Source organism: Coturnix japonica, chromosome 25 (assembly GCF_001577835.2).
Source record: "Coturnix japonica isolate 7356 chromosome 25, Coturnix japonica 2.1, whole genome shotgun sequence".
Classification (NCBI taxonomy): Eukaryota; Metazoa; Chordata; class Aves; order Galliformes; family Phasianidae; genus Coturnix; species Coturnix japonica.
Window position 1 is genome coordinate 2,323,762 of NC_029540.1, and position 19,921 is coordinate 2,343,682.

A 19,921-nucleotide genomic window follows, 5' to 3' on the forward strand; every position below is an offset into this window, starting at 1 on the left:
GGATGGAGCACTCACACTGATTGTGTGGTCACAATGATGTGTCAGGACATTCCTTTTCCTTGTAGTCCTCAATCTACATGTTTTTTCTTAACCAGGAGCACCAGAGACTGTTGCAGTCCAAACACACCCATGGCTGTTCACGTATCTCCATCCTCAGCTGAGACTGTGCCCACAAAACAAAGCATTTTGTGATGTTGAAATGCTCAGGTGCATCTTCCAGCCAACCACAAGAGGGAACAGAGAAAGCATCCAGCCTCAGCACCCAGCTCCACCAACACCAGGCAAATCCACACTCCTGCAATGCTCCGAGTTCCACCTTCCCCAGGTTGACTCACGCATGTTCCCACGTTCACCAGACACATTAGTCAGGACCCAAAGGCTTGGGAACAGGCCCATACCTGAAGCACAGTGTTCACATTCACTGCATCCAATTATGTGCACTACATGAGGTCCACCACCTGAAACTCCGGATCTCATCTCATGTCATCCTCTCCCATTGATGAGAGAAGAGCCCACCTAAGAGGACGAGTTCTTCCAGAACTCCTGCACACCTCATTTTGGAGGCTTGCTTTCCTCCCAGGACCATTAAGGGTGCAATAACTTTGACCATGGGAAATGTGGAGGAAGTCAATGAAGTTGCGTTCTTCCAAGAACATGAAAGGCTGAAACTTAGACGCATGCTCTTTATACTCTAATTTTTGCAGTCTCCAAACTAATTATGGCTGCAAATTGTGCCTTTGTAGAGAGACTGGAGGCAAATGGGACTAATGAGAATATGGGTGGGTGTGCATAAGGGCTTCTGCAGATCATCCCTGGGGCAGTGGTTGCTGTTCTGCACAACAAGAAGGCTTCCAGTGCAAGATGGGGCTTTGGCATCTGCAGGTAAAGCTCCTCAGAGCATGTGGGATGCAGGGAATGGTCTAAAGCTCTGATAACCACATCTTTCTGTGGAGAGAAACAACAAACTCATTTCTTGGAGTGAAAGAGAGAATGCTATTCTGAAGTTTGAAGGTGCTGAGCTCATATTTGCCCATATCACAGAGGGAGTGCAGAGTACTGCAATTGAAAACCAAACTTCACATTGCCTCAGATCTGTTGAACCACTCAGACCTCGCATCATCAGCATGCCAGGCACAAAACAGACGTGACTCCATTGGAATAACTATGTGTGTTCTCTCAGTCCTTTCTAAAGTAAACCCTAGAAAATCCAAGCATTGCTTTGGGTGACAAAAGTGCTACACATTCCTTAGGGAAGTTGCTCCTGGTTGAGGCAGAAAAGGGACTGCCAACATGCTTTACTAAGAAATGGAAGAGCTGCCATGAATTAAGACATGGAGACTGAGGTGATGCAAAGAAGAGTTTTATTCATGTTTGAAGCAGAACACAAGAAAACCAGCATCAGGAATCAGGCATCCCTTTCTGACTGAAGCACTTCAGACTCCTTCAGTGATACAACACCTCCTGGCCCAGGCACTGGCACGTGCCAGGGACTTCCATGTGCCCCTGTGCCAGGCAAGATGTGCCCAGCAACAGACATGGCTGAAGAGCAGCAACTCGGACAACGTGGGTACTTCACCTTCTGTGGCCTTCATCAACTAGTGTGAGCAAACTCTGACAGAGCTCAGCAGCCTCTAGCTGCTCCATATGGCAAGGTGAGGATGCAAATGTTGATTGAAAGGAGCTGTGTGTTGTGCATGGCTCTGAGTCTGAGCAAGGAGCTGAGCTGTGCACTGGGAAGCACACCCAGTGGCTTGTGTGCATGGAAAACAAAGGCTGCCTGGATTGGCTGCAGAAATGTAGATTCCAGCAAGGAATGGGACCCCCAACCCAATCACCCTATGCTGTTTGATGGCTGCACTACAGATCAGAGAGAAGAAGGGAGCTGTTCCATGGTGCCTAGGCTGAGATGTCGGAGGTGGAATCTCCGCAAGGGAAGCGGATGTCGTGGGCAAGGCAAGGCCCATTGGGTTCCTTTCCAAAATCCACCAGGAAGTTCTTGTTCACTGTCAGGCCTCCCTTCTCCGTGTCCACATCGATCTGGAGCATGACAGAGCCTTCCCTGCGAGGGGTGATGGAGCAGCATTGCAGACAAGAGCAGCGCTATGTGACCTTTCCCATTCCCACCCATGAGGGCACCCAAAAAGGGACCCTTTTTCCCCAGAGGTTCCTTACTTGACCACGTTCGGGTAGAACTGCTTGTCCCAAGTGCTGTAGAAGGAGTTGGTGACGTACAGCCTCTTGCCATCCACACTGAGCTGGATCTTCGCAGGGCCGCCATACACCCTTTTGCACTGGAGGCACAACAGAGAGCAGTGACTTTGCTGGCTCCTTCCTTTCAGCAGATGAGCAAAAGCAGGAGCAGCAAAACAAAGAGCAGAGCAGAGCCCAAGTGCAGAGGACACCATGGGGCAGAGCCTGCAGAGCTTACCTTGATCACCAAGGGCTCTGGCTGGCACTTCAGCTCTTCATCTCTGCACACTGTCACGGGCCCGCCTCGCAGGATGCTGCCTCCCACAAACACCTGCAGGCAAGGCACGGGGATGTGTAACACTTAACCCACCACCCACTGCCACGGAGCCAGGAGTGCACCCTCCTGGCCCTGCCTCACCTGTCCCACCAAGCCGGGCTTGCAGGTCCTGGAGATCTCGTACTGGCGAATGTCCCCGTGCAGCCAGTTGCAGACGTACAGGTACTTGTCGTCCAGGGAGATGACCAGGTCGCAGGGGAAGGCTGGGAGGGCAGAGAAGAAAGAGTGGTGTGGTGAGGCAGCATCCCCAGAAGGCATCCTGCACAGCTCATGTGCCGGGAGGAAATGGGGAGCAGCAGGAGGGCTCACCTGCATCTTGGCAGAATCCATCCCTGACACATCCTTGGCCGGTATCTGGATGGCCTCTCCACCGCCCAGCTGTCTCTCTGTCCAAAAAACACATCGCTGACACCAACAGCAGGCTGGCATTCCTTGCTCTCAGCTGCCAGCCTTCATCAGGGGACTCTCAGCCGTCGCCAGAGCTGTGGCTCCGGGGCTGCAGGCCCAGCACTTGCCTCACACTTGTAGAAGCGGTAGATGATGCCACTGAGGGCACAGCTGACGACTATCCCCTCGGCAGCATCAGGGTTGTGAAGGAACTTAACACTAATGGGCAAGATGATGTCCTCCCCGGTCGAAGCAACTGTGTGAGGGTCCGGCAGGACAGATTTCCACACTTGAGGCGGCGCCCAAAGACCCCTGAGGAGAAGATGTGAGTCATTGAGGGGAGGGCAGCCCCTGGAGATGGTGACAACTACACACGCTCTTCTTGTCCCTCTCTGCAGCTCCCACCCATACTATGAGTATTGTTTATCAGCCCATGAACCTGTTGATCTCTGCCCAGCTCCTGCATCCACGTTCCCTCACCTTTCTTCAGGTCACTGGGTTAAATCCTCGTCCTGCAATCCTTGGACCATCCCGGCGGTGCTAATGAGAACGTTGTGGCGTGCTGGTACGAGTCAATGCCTGTTGGGGGGATCTCGCACTCATGTTCCCAGTTTACCCTTCAGCTCAAGGTCTCTCCATCCAGCACAATAAATCCACCTGTAAGCACCAGAGGGAAGCACAACAGATCACATCTAAATGCAGAGATCTATGGCATATTTCTACACTCAATGACCAAGCTCCTCTGTATACTTTTGGCTTTGAGATTCTTAGCTACACTCTGCAGCTTCTTTTTTACATAAGTCCATGTGTATTTCAGGTTTCCATCTGAGCTATACTGAATTTTCAGGTCCAAAATTTATCAATACCTTCAGATCACAGTTCTTTGCTTCAGTGTGCATGCAGTGACAAGCTACCCACATTGGTGAGCTCACTAGATGTTTGTTCTCCCAGTCAGAACTATTCCCAGCCTTCTTACATCAAGGCAGTACCTTTCCCACGGCCAGCTGCATCTCCCATGTTGGCGATGAGAATGTCACCGTTGGGCAGGCTGCGAGGTACGCTAAGGTGTCCCTTATTGCACTTCCAGAAGACGTCCACTGGCTCAATCATCTGGAAGAAGCAGACATGCACACAGATATGTCTCTTGGTTGATCAGTTAATTTCACACTACATGACAGAGCCCTGCATTGTTGAAGCTGTCTGAAAAGGTCTGGTGATTGCAGGAGCTTTCATACAAAGATGATAGACCTACTATTCTGTCTTCATCCTCGGAAAGCAGCAGAGAAGTCACTGAGTTCTTTACATGGACAGCATGGATAGAACAACACACAACTTGCATGGGCTCATTTGCCCACCTCACTGAGAGAGGTAGGGGCTAGATATTGGACTGTGTGACCTGACCTCCAGTTACTGGACACTCCCTGAATGCAACAGGTGGAGAGAATGGAAAAAACTGATGGGAGCCTTTCTCAGTCTGACAAGGAGAGATTTGAGAGGGAACCATGACCCAGGTCTTTGAAGCCAAGGAAAAAGCGAACCTGGTCAGTAAAACCAGGGAAAGGGAAGGAGAAGAAAAGGAGAGAAGCCTTCTTCCCTCTGTATTGCTACAGAAGCACCAGTTCCCAACTCCTTCCCAAAAACTAGTCTGTGAACCCCATACCTTACACACTGTAGGAGCCCGGCACTGCGTGCCCCACATCCACCACATTAAATACGGGAAGAAATCAGACCAGGGAGGATCAGCTTGTTCTTTTTCGTTGTGACATTGTCAAAGCAGATGCTGCCAGTGCTTCCAGCGCTCCATCCAGAACAATGCAGCTCGTCCTTGAGGTTGGGCAATGGGCAGGCGATGGATCACCTGGGCAGCCAAAGGTAGAGTCAGGGTTTAGTCAGGGAGATGGGCAGAAAAGAGGTAACTTCATGCAATCAACAGCTTAGAAGTGTAAAGATCAAGATTTAAAGTAAGGAACGTTTCAAAGAAGCATGATAGATGTGGTCAGTCTGCCTTAGCAGCTGTCAGAGACAGGTTGGTGCTGACCTGGCAGTAATACGGAGATCTGGGGTTGAGGTCAATGGTGGCCAGGAAGTCAGGCTGGTCAATGCCTGTTTCTCGGTAAGTACATTGTCACGTATGCAACCTCTTCTCTAGGAGCTAAGTACATAGAGATCTTGTGTTAGAACATGCTATGAATTAACAATGGAGGCTGTTAAAAGCTTCGGGGGACTCTCAGTTACAGACAGAAGCAAAGGCAGAGCTCCTTTGCAAAGACTCACCTTCAGGACATGCCTGGTAGCACCTGGATTGCACTACATCTGGGCAGCTGGGTACTGGTAGCACTGAACTCTGCATCTGTCTGAAATGAGAAAAAGAAAAGAGTGAAACGGGGAATGTCCTTCGGTGGTGCTTATTCAGAAGACTCTGTCCCATGCAGTGGACTTCTCCGCACCTGGCTCCCTCAAAGACTTCATGACTGTGTCTCTGTTTGTGTGGCCCAACCAGAACTCAGGTACAGAGAGAGGAATTCCTCCCCAGGTGCCACTGGGCACATGGATCATTAAGGCTGAAAAAGATTCTAAGACCATCAAGTCCAACCACTGACCCTTCCTTCCATGCCCACTAAACCATGACCATGGGGTAATACCAGATTAGAGCACTGCTCCGTTCCCCACTGCATCCCATGCTTGTCATGGGTCCATCAGCAGCAGATGAGAGAGAGAACTGAATGGAGAACCATGTCAGGCACTGAAGCTCTAGCAAGGAAAATACTCCAGCTTCTCTTGTAGCTGGATCATAGAACCCAGAGCCAAATAGAAATGGATTTTCAAAGCACAGAGAGGCCCCTGGAAACAGTTTAGGGAGGCTGCAGAGCATTCCTTACCCATGCTGAAGGCCTTCTGGTTGACTCTACCAAGGCAGAGGTGCTGGAGCTGGAGGAGCTGCTTGCTGTCTGCTTGGCGGAGCAGATGTGTAGTGGCAGGACTCTGAGGGCCTTATATACTACGCAGAGGGGTGGGGGGCACTGAGCAAGGCTGCCAAAGGAGGAGCAAACGCTCCCAGCGTTGGGAGGTGCCAGCACCAGCGCTGTGGCTTGTTTCCGCCTTGCTAACCCAGCAATCTAGAGGAAAAAATCTGCTGCTCCATGCAGGTCCTTTCCTCCAGCACAAACCACGCATCAGATTGTGGGGGCCCTGCTCCATCTCCAGTGGGACTGTGGCCAGGTTCTGCTGGCCTCCACGGACCATGCAGGACATCACTAATTAAGCTGTCCCCATCCTGGGGTTCTGAACTTATCAATGGCAAAGCTTGCAATTCCACATGAGGATGAGAACCCAGCGCTAGATATTTGCTCCCACCAGCAGCTGTTGAAAATTACGATCCTTGATCCAGCGAGCCACGTAAATCTGGACCTCTGACAGCATGGCACGTCTCTGTCTGGGGCTGCTGAGATGAAGCGTGAAGCCTCTGGGGCAATCCCAGCACATGTAACAGCTGCACCTGGAGCAGCTCCAGGGTGAGTGATTCCATCCTTTCCCTGGGCTGCGTGTACCAACACACTGCTCCTCTTTCAGAGCAGTTTTTCCTAATATGAAACTGGACCTCTTCTGGTGCATCTTGAGGCCATCGCCTCTTGTCCTGCCATTACCTGGGTACAGAGTCTGACCCCAGTGGGATGATACACTCCTGATGCTGCTGGCTGTGCTATGTCTGATATAAGCCCAGATGTCCTTGGATATCCTTGGCCATGTGAGTGCAATGGTGGCTCATCTTCAACCAGCTGTCAGCTAACACCCCCAGGTCATTCTCCTCTGTGCTGCTTATACACTCTGCCCCTAACCATATAGATGGGCCTGTTGTGATACAAGTGAAGGAGCAAAGGCTCAGGACTGGACCTGGCTTGCTATAGTCAGTGTTTGGCCTGGATGGCATGATAGCACAGCCCTGACACAGAAGCTGCTGCTCCATCAGAGGCAGTTTCAGGGGTCAGTTGGGTCCCCTGACAGCATGCTTTTTGCTGCATGCCTCACAACACCTTCTTCTTGCATCTGCACAACTGCTAATTAGTAAGATCATTAGTCTCTATGCATTAATAAAGTTTGCTGGTCATTCCCATTTGCTTCTCCTTGGTGACGTCTTTGGCATCCCTCACAAACCAAAGCTGTGGGGTGTAGAATTTTCTAATTAAAGCTGATAGGAGGAAGGGAAGAAGAGCAGGCTCAGCAACACCAATGAGCAAGAAAGCATGGTTAGCAGAGAGCAGCATCGGCATGAGCTCCCTGTGGCCAGCACTGATGGCAAGCCACAACACGGAGAGCAATCGGGCTTCTCAGGACAGTGCCACACCGAGGAGGCAGCTGCTTCCCTTCCTCCTGCCATCACTTCCTACCCTGAATAAGGAAGAACATGCTTAATTTGGATAATTGGGCAATGGAGGTGATGCAATCTGGTGCACACGGGCACAGCACACTGTTGGGAGGAGACCTTACTTCACCAAGGACACTGGGTGCTCAGAGCACCCAAGGAAGAACTCCTCCAATGATGGGAGCCCTCTCCAATCCTCCTCCAGCTCTCCAGGGTGGGTGTTCCCCCATCCCACCTGGCCCAACCTGCTATGGGGCCAGATCCCATCAGTACAGTAAGACCCATCAGCTTTCCTCCTGGAATCCTGAGCATTGCCTTCACTACTCAGCTCTGCAGTATCCAGCTTTGTAGGTGCTGAGAAACGATGGATTATTTTAAACTCGGTCACTTCTTCCCTTTGTTTTTCTCTTCCTTCTCTATTTTGTGACTTGGGGACTTCACGTACTGCGTGTTTGTACCATAGGGATGGATGCGCTGCAGTGCAATGCAGGTTGTGTTCTGCCCTCGTGCGGCCGTGGGGGGATCACCACGTTCAGAAATCCGTCGTACAGTTGGAAATAGACGGGGAAAACAAACAAACATATTTATTTTTATATATATACATACACACACACATATATATATATGTTTGTTTGTTATATAGATATATATATATGGGCTCTGGTAGTACTAAGTGTAGCTAATGGTTTCCTAGCAAATCAAGAGCGATTTCTGAATGCTTCTCTGCTCAGTGGGAACTACAGTGTCTGCAGCAATGAGAAATCCCTCACCAAGCGACTTCCAGGCAGGTGACACTGCTGCTCCCTGCAGAGATCCTGCATTATTTTGTGTTATTTATGCTCCTTGGAACAAAATAATGAAAGTGCTAAAGAGAAAAACAAAGAAGTTCCACCTTATTCAAAGAATGGTTTTATTGTTGACTTTTCTTATACAGCATTGTTGCACAAGCGTTAAAAGTTAACCCAGCTCTGGAAATGCATGGCTTCGGGTTAGCAGTGCAGGATTCTGTACTGTAAATCACTGATTACTTGATGAGCAAATTAAGCTTTGTAGGGAAAGGGCACTCCGTGAAACGTGCACTTCTTCTGGAGTTACCCAGGAGCGGTTCCTCCACCACCCAGCAAACAGTCCTTGCAGACGGTGAGGTCGGCCTGCAGGCAGTTTGTGATTGCACAGCTCTTTACAAAAGCAAAGATCAGAGGAATAAGAAAGATGTAGGATGTGTTTCAGATTTACTTGGCTGCCTCAGAGAATGAGCATAAAGTGGAGCTTCTGTGGCTCACCCCAATAGAAGCTGAAATTCAGTCAGTGGTTCACTGGACTCATTCACCTGCAGGAAAGAAGGGGGAAGGGGGGGGGGGGGATATAGAGAATCAACCAAGAAGTCAATAATAACAAGAAAACAGCCATGAAAATGGCTCCATACACACTTATATCCAGATGTCCGAGGTGCTGTCACCACCGGGGTAACGAATCTCATGAGCCAGCACCGGCCCGTCAGGCTCCTTCCCAAAATCCACCAGGAAGTTTGTATTCGCTTTCAATCCACCTCTTTCAGTGTCCACATCGATCTGCAGCATAACGGAGCCCTCCCTGGAAAAGGGACACAGTAGATGTCAGAGAATGACTTGGAGTTGTTGGGTATTTGAGTGACAAAGGCAGTCTGTCCCTGATGGTACGTGCACGCCTTGATTTAAGAAAGGAATCCTGAGCACAGGGTCACCCAGCTTTCCTCTTTCAGTCAAGTTTTCTTACTTGACGAGATCCGGGTAGAACTGTTTGTCCCATCCGCTGTAGAGAGAGGTGGAGACATACAGCCTCTTCCCATCCAAACTGAGCTGAATCATCTGTGGTCCGCCCTGCACCCTCTTCCCCTGCAATAGGAAAAGATCACAGAGTGCTCCAGGTATGCTGGGCAGTAGCAAAGAGGAACAACAAAACATCGCAGTGGTTCTGCTGCTTGGAGGAGCATCCATTGCTTGGAACTCCTGCACCCAGGAGCAACAGATCTGACTTAGAGACAAAGTATTCTTCATTGGGAGCTTAATTCCTTATTGAAAGCCTTGAACGTGAGTCCTGCTTAATTTTCAGAACCACAGGAAGAAAATAATGGGTGAAGGGATGGTGTCGATGTGCTCAGATGTGTTCATCAGGAATCAAGCAATGGGTGGGGGTGCATGACAGAGCTGTGATCCCAGCTCCAGCCGCAGCTGGGTTTCAATCTGCACTATGGAATGAAGGAGTACGTGGGACCTCCTGGAATGTTCTTCATCCTGAAACCATCTTCTGGTCAACAGTTCTCTGTGAGGAGCATACTCAATTCTTGAGCATCCCAGAAGTTCCGTAAGTAGTTGCCTTGACAGTGATAATATTAATGAATACTGATAATGGCTGAGAACTGCTGATAACCAGTGATAATTAATGCTTTTTAATTTTTCTATCCTGATGACAGGTGCTGTTGAACTCTTTACCTGGGAACCCACATACACACCCACCCACAAGGAACACTGCAGATCAGTGGGAGCTGGTGGAGTACTTTGGTTGCTGAATGGTTATCACGAGGAGTGATGAACACACACTGCCTTTGCTTCAAATTAGCTAACAGCAGCAGGGAAGGTGTCATTACACGGGCGTTGGTGTAACCAAACAGCTTGTACAACTCCACAGGGACCTAGAACGCTCACCAGGATTTACTCCATCTCGTGCTGAAATGAGATACCTGCAGTCCAGGCTGGGAGCCAAGTCACAAGCTCACATACTGCTTCATAGGCTTTACAGCTCAGATATTGCTTTATATGTTCTATAGCTCATGTATTGCTTTCTATGTTTGACTGAGCTGTGGAGATTCAAAATAGATCAGAATTAGCAGAGTGCTGACAAACTGTATTGTGCACATCAGGAGAACTTACCTTGATCACAAATGGCTCTGGCTGGCACTTCAGCTCCTTGTCTTCCACCACAGTCACAGGTCCACCTTTTACAATGCTGCCTCCCAGGAACACCTGCAGCCAAAGTGGGGCAGAAGTGAGAAATGGTGTAGGTACCAAAGGAACGTGAATGCAATAAAGGGAAAAACAAGACTGTGCTGCTGTATGGGACAGGTGTCCTGGTGCTGCTTACCTGCCCCACCAGTTTGGGCTGGCGTGTGTTGGAGATGTCGTACTGGCGGATGTCACCGTGCAGCCAATTGCTGAAGTAGAGAAATCTGTCATCCAGTGAGATGAGGATGTCAGTGATGAGACCTGCATAAACATTCAGCAGCAGAGCCATGAGATGGACAGGCCCAGAACAAGCACAGACATCCCTGGAAACTCAGCGCTGACACAGTGGAGGCTCAGGCTGCAGCTGCATCCCCAGGACTGTTCTGAACATTCTGAAAGGATGAATCTCTATGGGACTGTTGTTTGTTGGAAGACTCAAGCTATTTCCCCAGAGAAATGGATCTCAGGCACTGAGCAATGCGGGAGCAGAGCCCTGACCACCACTCCCACCTGCTGGCTTATAAGCATAAGTTATATTTCAAGTATCATACAAAGAACCCAAGCAGATGTTTAGTGTTTGACAAGGGAAATGTTTGCTACTTAAGGATAAGAATTTCCAAATAGTTACATTGCATTATGGAACCAAAGAGGAGAATGCACCATTCCTTCTTCCACCGTGCTCACACTTACCAGGCATGTCAGGGAGGAGCCATCCCTGCACTTTCTTTCTGGGTACTTCAATCACCTTCTCTGCTGCCCAGTCTCCTTTCTGCAGAAAGAGAAGAGAATGCAGCGTTGTTACTGCCCTGATGCCAGCCATGAGGTCTGCATGACAGGGATGGACATGACAGGGTTCTCAGCACTGAGGGACCACACGGTGGCTTCAGAAAGCCATTGCATGGGCTGGTAGGAAGGTTTGCTCTCTGGCACAGTGTTATTGCTTGGCTAGAGTTGTACAGGAATGATGAGATGTATTTTTCTTTAAATCAGAATTGTACTGTTTATGAGGTGATCAGTGGATTTCCAACACAACCAGTGTCACTGTGGCTGGCACTACCTCTGTCTTGTAGAAGCGATGCACTGTTCCGCCCAGAGAGCATCCAACAAATCCTTCTGCAGCATCAGGGTTGTGGAGGAAACGAATTTCCAAAGGGATGGAGCCCTTCCCTAAGTCAATCGCCTGAATGAGGGTGTGGGAGCTCCAGTCCCACACGTTGATGTGGTGACCATAATGCCCTGGAGGGTCAGGTCAAGCAAAAATAAGCACAGAAGGGATTATTCCAGCTTTAACAAAGAACAGCTTTTACTTTAGGGAGGTTAAACCACAGATTCCTCACCTTTCTCAACATCAACTGGGTTAAAACCATGTGCCAGGACTTTGGGGGTCCCCCACTCACTGCTCATCAGGACGTTGTGTCGCGGTTGGTACCAGAAGTCGTAACCAAAGGGAGGGCACTTCCCCCCTTTCTCCCAGTTTCCCTTCACTTCAAAGGTCTCTCCATCCAGCAAAACAAAGCCACCTGCAGGAGATGGATGGAACTTGTTAAATAAGGTGAATAATATCTCAGTATTTGATGATTATTTGCTAAACACTCTAAACATGACCTTACGCTTCGGGAAAATGTGGTTCTATTTGTATCACTTCTGTGGGACAAAGCAAAGTAAGGCAAGATTCTTAAAGAACTCTATCGTGTTTTTAATTAAACTCCAGTTTGTTCTATAGGTACTCAAGGCTTTTTGATACACCGGTTATCCTTCCTAAGTACCTTTCCATTAAGGAGTATCATATGGGTATCATAGGAGTATCATCAATCCCAGAAGAGTCACTTCTGTTTTCTTTTGTTTGCCAACAACAAACAGCTGCTGGAACTGGTGGGTGCACCAGAGAACTGTGAGCTCGTAATAATGTGCCGGCATTGCAGCCGGCAACCAGACACATCTCTAGCATTCATTTCTTGAATAACAAAGAGATGGATACCTTTCCCATTGCCGGAAGGATCTCCCAAGCAGCTGATCAGGATGTCACCGTTGCCCAGACAGTGGGAGGTGTGGGGATGTGCCACGTTCCCCTTCCAGAACAACTCCACAGGCTCCACAATCTGCAAGGAGGTGACATACAGTCAGACCATCACTACAGTCACAGAACTCCAGTTTTACCACAAAGAGGACAAATCCCAAAGGACAAGGAAGTCGTGGATGTGACGTGTGCCAGAGGGAGGTTGTTCCATTTGGGATTTTGAGTACTTGCCACCTCCTTGCTCCTCGGCCCAATAATGCACCACCACCACGACATTAAAGATTTATTTGTTCCTCTCCAAAATATCAACAGTTGAATGGTCAGAATGGGTTTAATTAGGATCAGTGGCAGAAACACTGCTGTGCAGTTTTCAGACATCACACTCCTCTGGAGTTCAGAGGAAAAAACATCTTTGAGCTTTGTCAGAGATTTAGTCTGAAACAAAATCCACTGTACAAGAAGAGCCCTTTGGGGGTTCTTATTCCTCTGAAATAACAAAGTCTGGCAACGTTCTTAAGATCTCAGAGCTGTAAGATTGTGAATGAACGTGTCTGCAGGCAGGTAGGGGACATCAGAGCCCATAAATGTTTCCTTGCATTACACATTACGCCTTGTAATGTCCCTTTTGATGAGAACACCACGTTTGTTTCTGGCACTTTGTACTGAAGCATTACACAGTGATGTAGGATTAACCAAATTAACTCTAACCCAGCTGAAACCAGCACACAAGTGTGGACTCTGACAATGTGTATGTTTGCGCCCAGCCTGGTCCTCTGTTTCTTTTGTACTCAATGATTTTTCTTTAAAAAAATAAAATAAAAAAAAAATTAAAAAATCAACATATTTTAAGAACCAAGCATTAAATATCAAGGAGGTGTTCTTTATGCAAAGATCTGGTTTAGCTCAGGGGAAATCCAATTGAATTTGAAGTCACTGGGATCCCTAACAAACATATAACCTACACACACTCAGCTGAATGTGTTAACTGTATCAGGTATTAATTAGCACAAGGTTTTGCTGTGTAATTTATCAGTGAGCTGTAGGAGTTTCAAAAGTCACACAAGTTGCCATTATGTGGCAAAAGCTTCCAAAGCTGTTCAGATTCTATCGCTCTAATTTGAGGTTGGAGCCCATGAAATTACTGTCTTGGTCATAACCACCATCTTGGTCACTCTTGGTTAACATCACAATCTTGGTTAAAAAGAAAAGGTATTTTAAGTCATCTAAATGTACCTTATGGATTCTGGGGGCTCGTGGGTCCGTGCCCACATCCACCACATAAATGCGGGATGAGATCAGACTTGGGAGAATGAGACGATTGCGACTCTTTGTGGCATCCCCAAAGCAGCTGCTGCAGGCGTTCCACCCCGAGTGATGGAGCTCGTCTTTCAGGTTGGGCATGGGCAGGCGGTGGATCACCTGCAGCGTCAGACTTGAGATTCAGTCTGGGATCGTTTTTCATCCCAGGCAAAGAAATGGGTCTTTGTGTCAAAGCATAAATTAATAAAGGGCAGCAGGAAACGGCTGTTTGTGATTCAGGAAGCGGAGTCAGTGTGAAAGCTGAAGCAAGAAATGGGGAGAGGAAAGTTGGGCATCATAACTACATGGCATTTGTTAAATGTTGTGTGCTGTTAAATTCATCCAAAGCTTTAAAAATTTCCAGCTAATTAAGGAGATGTGGAGTAATTATACAGAAAACAAAAACCAAATCAAACCAAAAACAGAAAAAAAACCAACACCCAGTTGTCCATGTGGTGCAAGTCTCAGAGTTCACAAGTTTCACCTGATTGCATCTGGGAATGCTGCAAAGTGGCTCATTCATTTGCTCTCTTGCTCCTGACTTTTACCCTTCTCCCTTAGAACTAAGAGAATTTTAGATAACAGAAAGATTTGTCAGCATCTCAGGAAATTGGCTTCCTCCACTCCTCCACAATAAAAACCTAAATGGTAGTTATATATTTTTAAAAAAAATAAAAATAAGGAGAATTAGTGATGAAAATCTTTGCTATCCAACCAGAATCACCGTTCCTCAAAGATATGGAGATTAGAGTCCAAAATATCTTCACTGACTCCAGTTGGTCAACTCTCCAGTTACAAAAGAAATTGAGTAGATTTCTATTGCCTCATGTGCACATTTCCCAGGGTCTCAGAGGTGCTGTGTGATAAGCTCAGGCCATGCTACCAACACAGGATGTACCACCTTCCAAGGATTTAATTCTTACCCTTCATATAGATCAGCAAGTGATAGAAAGAGAACTGCCAAAGCACTAAGCAGAAAAATGCTCTGAAAATGTCTCAGGATCATCAGGAGGCATCAGGGCCATCCCACAAGAAGTACCTTGCAGTAGTGTGGGGATTTGGGGTTAACATCCACGGTGGCCAGGTAGTCCGGCTTCTGGATGCCAGTGTTCCTGTAGATGCAGGGCAGGTAGACGATCTCCTCCCGGGGACCTTCCAAAGCAGAAGGCATTTATTGGTCAGAAGGAATCATTTTGATAAATTTCTGTGATTAGCGCTGAAATACACTGTTTTTAATCCCTAAATCCATGAATTATGATTCTTCCTCACCGATAATCAGGAAACCAGAGCTCAGTACCATTAAATGATGTCCCATGGAGCATCTGGGTCCTTTCTCCTCCCATTCTCCTCTCATAGCACTTCTATGAGAGTCTGAGGGCAGCCTATAATGATCTTCACCCAAAAACAGCATTCTGGAGGCTAAATTATGGGAATTTGTACCCAGTATTCTTAAAGCCAAGCTCTATTTTGCAGTACAGAGCCCAGAACAGCTGGCTGCATGTTGGCATCCTACAGCCATGCATTTATCTTTGTTATGACACAGCTTCTCCAAACTCATATAGTTCAGAGTGAAACCAAATTCCTCTGATATTTAAAATCTTCTTGGTTTAGCTAATTAATGGGCTACTCTGGAAGGCATCTACTTCTCACTGAACTGGAAAACCACCCCTTATATTGATGGCCTGGATTTAGGAGGTGCTGCACCACTTGCCTTTCATGGCGTCCAGGGGAGTTGCATATCCTGGGCCGCATTCTCCACATTTTGCTGATGAGAGAAACAAAGGAGAGGTTTTAGTCTCCACATCCTTTCAAAATTCATCTCTAATGGGACATTGCATCTTTGCATTCAAAGATGGACCAATATCAGTTTCAACTGACATGGCCAAACATCTGTAAATCTCTCTGACTCGGGACAGTGCTGGGGTTCCTTGAGTTACTGGATGTGATGCTCCACACTCAAAAATGATGGGAAATTTGGGCATTCATTTCACAGAGTTCAGCCTCCCCATTTCGAACCGCATCAATATGGGACATGGATCTGGAGGTTTAAAGAAAATTGTGCTCAGTGTTGTAGAAAGAGCTGCTGAACCCCTGCCAGGTGGGCAAGGAGACAGATTGCCTGGTCTGAACAGCCCATTTTATTATCGTTGGAAAGCCTCCAGTCTTTCTCTGCAAACATATGCTGAACAAGTGGCTATTTTTAAGGATTTACTGCCTGGGTAAGAGGTGACGTTACAGGTGACCTGAAAGGAGGAGAGGAAGAGGAATTGTGAACCGGTCACCTTCTCTCTATTAGCAACTTCACCTCTGTTCTTCCAACCAACATTCATTTAGCCCCAGCAGAACACCTTCGTCATGATTCAGCAGAAGGAAGACAGCTTAGTGGGGAAACTGTCATTTTAGGAAGCAAGAAGAGGAACCGAGAGATGAGAAGAATATCCCAAAAGCAGAAGAAAGGAACATATCTGATGGAGGGCTCTGAGTTCAGAGGGAGGGACATGTTTGGTAGAATTGTAGAACATAAGGCTGCAAAGCCAGAGAGCAAAGATTAATGCTGCCCCTCTGCTGTCATCATGAGGGGCTGTAGGATGTAGGTGGGCTGCAGGATCTCATGATGGGGCTGGAGGATGTCACAGGTTGGTCATAAGATGCCATGAGTTAATGATAGAATGGTATGAGTTGACCATAGGATGCCATGGGTTGGCTGTAGCATGGCATGGGTTGGCCATAGGCGACCACAAGGCCACCTGTCAGCCTCCTCTTCTCTGGGCTGAACAAATCATGGAATCTCAGCCACTCCACACACATTTTACCCTCAGATCCTTCCCAGTCTTTGTAGCCCTTTGCAAGAGCTTGAACCATAACCAGCATTCAAATAAATATGTTATCAAACCTTGTACAACTATTTCTTCCCTAACCATAAACAGAACATACATGCTAAGGAATGAATAAGTAAATTGTTGGCTGGAATTAAGAAAACATTAACCTGAAGTATTGCTCTGAGGGATGTTTATAACACATAAGTCTGTAGGCTCAGCTAAACACTTAAATCTCTGATTTAACAGAAAAGAGAAGCTCGAGGCTGCAAAATCCATTCCACAATGCAGGAAGCTTTGACTCCACACTCAGATGGGACTGGTTTATAATGGAGATGGTATATGATGGAACTGGTATACTATGGAACTGGCATAAAATGGCAATGGTTGGTATATAATGGAACTGGTATGGCATGGGACTGATTGGTATAGAGTGGCACTGATATATGATGGCACTGATACAGAATGGAACTGGTCGGTATAGAGTGGCACTGGCATATGATGGCACTGCTATGTAATCAGCAATAACAGAAGAACTATGCAATATGACATCAGTCTATTTTTTCAGCGTGACATGCAACGAAATGTGTTTTGACAGAAGCAAAAACACAGCACAGCTGCCTCCTTCAGTGCCTCAAGTGGCTGTGATGAAAACAAGCAAACCAGCCCGTGGTTTGCAGCTCTTGTACTGTGTGTTTAAAAGTTTATAGCAGCACTGTTTTTTCCCCAAATGCCATAGATAGGATTCCCAACACAGAGGCAGCTTCAGCCCCATTGCCCATTTGAGTGAGGAGTTTTCTCTGCAGGCAGACCACGTCCAGCAGTGCATGCTCTGCATGAGGAGATTTGTGGTTTCAAGTAGGAGATCTCCTCAAAAAGAGTAATTTAGCAGATTAGGTTTAATTTCACGTTCTTTGTGAAATGTTTGCTTTGGGTTTTTTTGTGTGTGTCTGAAAACACAGCATAGTAAGTTTGCTTTGTTCCATACACCATAATTGAAACTTTATTCCAATTTTCTCAATCAGCCAAATTAGCAAGGAATGCAGTCTGTGTCAGACCACAGCTTAATTAGCCCTGCAAATCAAGTGTTCTGCAGATCACTCTGAGAAAAAAAAAAAATCTGTGTTTTCTAGAGAAAGCCCACAGCAAATAAGGAATATTTCCTCATTGCTTCTCCTATTTGTTTTTCCTCCCCCTATGATCTTTTTCAAACACTCCTTTATTCCGACCCATTGTATCTCATTGCTTGAAGGCACCTGAGGGTGATGCAATTCCTCCTGTTCTGAGCTGCTGAGGCCATTTGGGAGCAGCAAATGTGGGTTTTGTCATGAAGCTGTGATTTACACCATTTTGTAGCAATACACCTCCAGCATTCACCATGCCATGTTAATAACCCATCATTAAACACACTGAGAGCATTCATGGTTCATGAGCATGGTGAAGGAGGGTTGGGTTTGGAGTTGGTGATATTGGAGGTCTTCAGCTTTAATGACTCTTTGATTCTATTTGTGGGCATGGTGAGGATGGCTTGAGGTTGGACCTGGGGATCTTGGAGGCCTGATTCCATGGAAGCAGTAATTCACAGTTAGAGAAGACCTCCAAGATCACCAGATCCAACCATCAACCCTCCCTACCACCATGGCCACTAAATAGTCTATGTAGGACTATTTCATAGCAAATTCAGTAACTATAAACACAAGAAGAAAGCACTTTCTTTCACTGTTTAGGTTTAACAGCTGGAAATAAAGGAGAGGAGCATGAAGATTTGCCTTTTATCTGTGCTACTGTACAGCAGCAGTTCCTCAGCCTCCAAAGTAAAACTGTAGAGGTGCCCACACATCCAAGAGGGAGTTTAGGAGAGAAGTAGTGAGGATTTATGGACCTCTGTTGAGGGCTTTCAGCCAATCCATCACTCCTGGTGATGGTCAGCATTGCAGTACAATGTTTAACTGACTCCTTCCACACCACCTGGTGACTTGCTGCAGATTGCCACCACCATTCCCACAAAAAGGCCACTATCACAGCCTGCCAGCTGCCACTTGATGCGTTTTAGCCATTAAAACAAAATAAGCACTGTTTGCTCTGTGCCTTTGACACAAAGCAACGCACCAAGATAAGCACTCCGTGCAGGAGATAACACAAATCAGCCCTTTTGCTGAATCATGAGCGCTGGCTTTGCTGAGAAACGTTTCTTGAAGTTCTGTTGCCCAAACCTGTTGGAATTCGTGAGGGAACAGCGCTTGCTTTACACATTACGCAACAATTTAGGGACGTGAAAAGTCATTTTGATCTATTTCAGTGCCCTCCCCTTCGTTTCGGGGCAGCAGAGTAGGAAATAAAAGCTCATAGCAACAATATAAGTGAAAAATGAAACTCAGCTCCTCGGTTTCCTGGAAGTGCCATTCCCGTTCCCAACTGGGGCAGCAGATCTCAGTGTTTATATCAGCTCCTAATACTGAGTCACTCAAAGAAATGTGCAATGATGGTGTAAGTGTTCCCCGAGAGCATCGCAGCTGTGCAAAACCGGGGCAGCAGTTTAACGGAGCAAACATTTAACTCTGCAGAAAATTCTGAGCTCCCTGCCAGCAAACCCAGCAAAGTTTCACAGAGCAGAATGGAGCAGAAAGCAGCAAATCAACCATTGGATCTCTTACCCATGTTGGCTCCGAGGTGCGCAGCAGGAAGCACAGCGCCTGGACTGGAGTAAGGCAAAAGGGAATATACAGAGAGCAATGGGGAGGGCAGAGAGCTGCCTGGGGGGAGGATCGAACGCGTTGAGAAACCCAATGGTTTGGAAGCACAGAACCCACCTCCCCCTCTGCTCTGCTCTCCTCCCACTGCTCCAGTTGTGTCCCAATGGAACAGCCCAGGATGTTGTGACCCTGTGCTGAGCCTGAACACTTTCCAGCAGCAGAGAAGGAAGTTGTTGTGTTAAATATTTTCGCCCCTTTCTTTGGCAGCTGCTCTGTTTCCAGCACTTCAGTCCTGTAAACAAAGGGGCTCCAAGGGGTGTGGGTCGTGTCTGCTGGATCCTCACCAAGGCATTTCTACAGCAGCTGCTTTCAAAACAGACATGAAAATCTGGATTTTGTTCCTTTATCCAGATGGGATTCTGCTTAACTGTCCCTGTTGAGGAGGAGTCTATTGTTTTCCTCGTTTATTTTCTGTTTTCGTGGTGTTGTTTTGTTATTTTTTTGAGGTCTGTACTTTCTTTCCCAGGGAAAACTGCCTGTTCTTTCCCTAAAACAGTGCCAAGGGCAACGCTACATCTCTCACCAGGGTCTGCATGGTAGGACAGGGGGAAATGGTTTCAAATGAAATAAAAAGGTGACTTAGACTGTATGTAAGGAAGAAGGTTTTTATGAGAAGGGTGCTGAGACACTGACACAGCTTCTGCAGAAGTGTGTGGGAAGTGGTTCCTGGAGTTGTATGGCTGTGCCATCAGGCTGTTTGGGGCTCTCGCCTCCCAGTGGGTGTCCCCATTCATTACAGGGGGATTGGATGAGATGGCCTTTAAGGGTCTCTTCTAACTCA

The 19,921-nt window shown here is 47.3% G+C and overlaps 1 protein-coding gene and 1 pseudogene across 5 annotated transcripts; both read right to left on the reverse strand.

Annotated features, from left to right (window-relative positions):
* Positions 1–1,377: 1,377 nt before the first annotated feature.
* LOC107324580 lies at positions 1,378–5,076 on the reverse strand (annotated as a pseudogene).
* A 3,084-nt stretch (positions 5,077–8,160) lies between these two features.
* Positions 8,161–19,145, reverse strand: LOC107324579 (methanethiol oxidase-like). Of its 5 annotated transcripts, none has more exons than XR_001559507.2 (14): positions 19,042–19,145; positions 15,283–15,336; positions 14,611–14,723; positions 13,506–13,691; positions 12,234–12,354; positions 11,593–11,775; positions 11,313–11,491; positions 10,946–11,024; positions 10,395–10,516; positions 10,184–10,276; positions 9,030–9,148; positions 8,701–8,867; positions 8,558–8,604; positions 8,161–8,452 (listed from the first exon to the last, which is right to left on the reverse strand). XR_001559507.2 is itself a non-coding variant. In XM_015884715.2 (14 exons), the coding sequence occupies exons 1-12, from the start codon at positions 19,043–19,045 to the stop codon at positions 8,705–8,707; spliced, it is 1,416 nt and encodes a 471-aa protein (XP_015740201.1). In that variant the 5' UTR covers positions 19,046–19,145; the 3' UTR covers positions 8,161–8,452; positions 8,558–8,604. The 5 variants fall into 5 exon arrangements, 4 of the variants coding, with proteins under 4 accessions (XP_015740201.1, XP_032305078.1, XP_015740200.1 ...); XM_015884715.2 differs by having other exon boundaries at positions 8,705–8,867; XM_032449187.1 differs by having other exon boundaries at positions 8,161–8,604; positions 8,705–8,867.
* Between the last annotated feature and the right edge of the window lie 776 nt (positions 19,146–19,921).

Bases quoted from the DNA above. Each gene is read 5' to 3' on its own strand.
- LOC107324579 (XM_015884715.2), bottom strand. The intron at 13,692-14,610 runs GTACTTCTTGTG...CTGACGCTGCAG, and splicing joins AATCCCCACACTACTGCAAG to GTGATCCACCGCCTGCCCAT. The intron at 11,025-11,312 runs GTAGTGCCAGCC...CTCTTTCTGCAG, and splicing joins ATCGCTTCTACAAGACAGAG to AAAGGAGACTGGGCAGCAGA.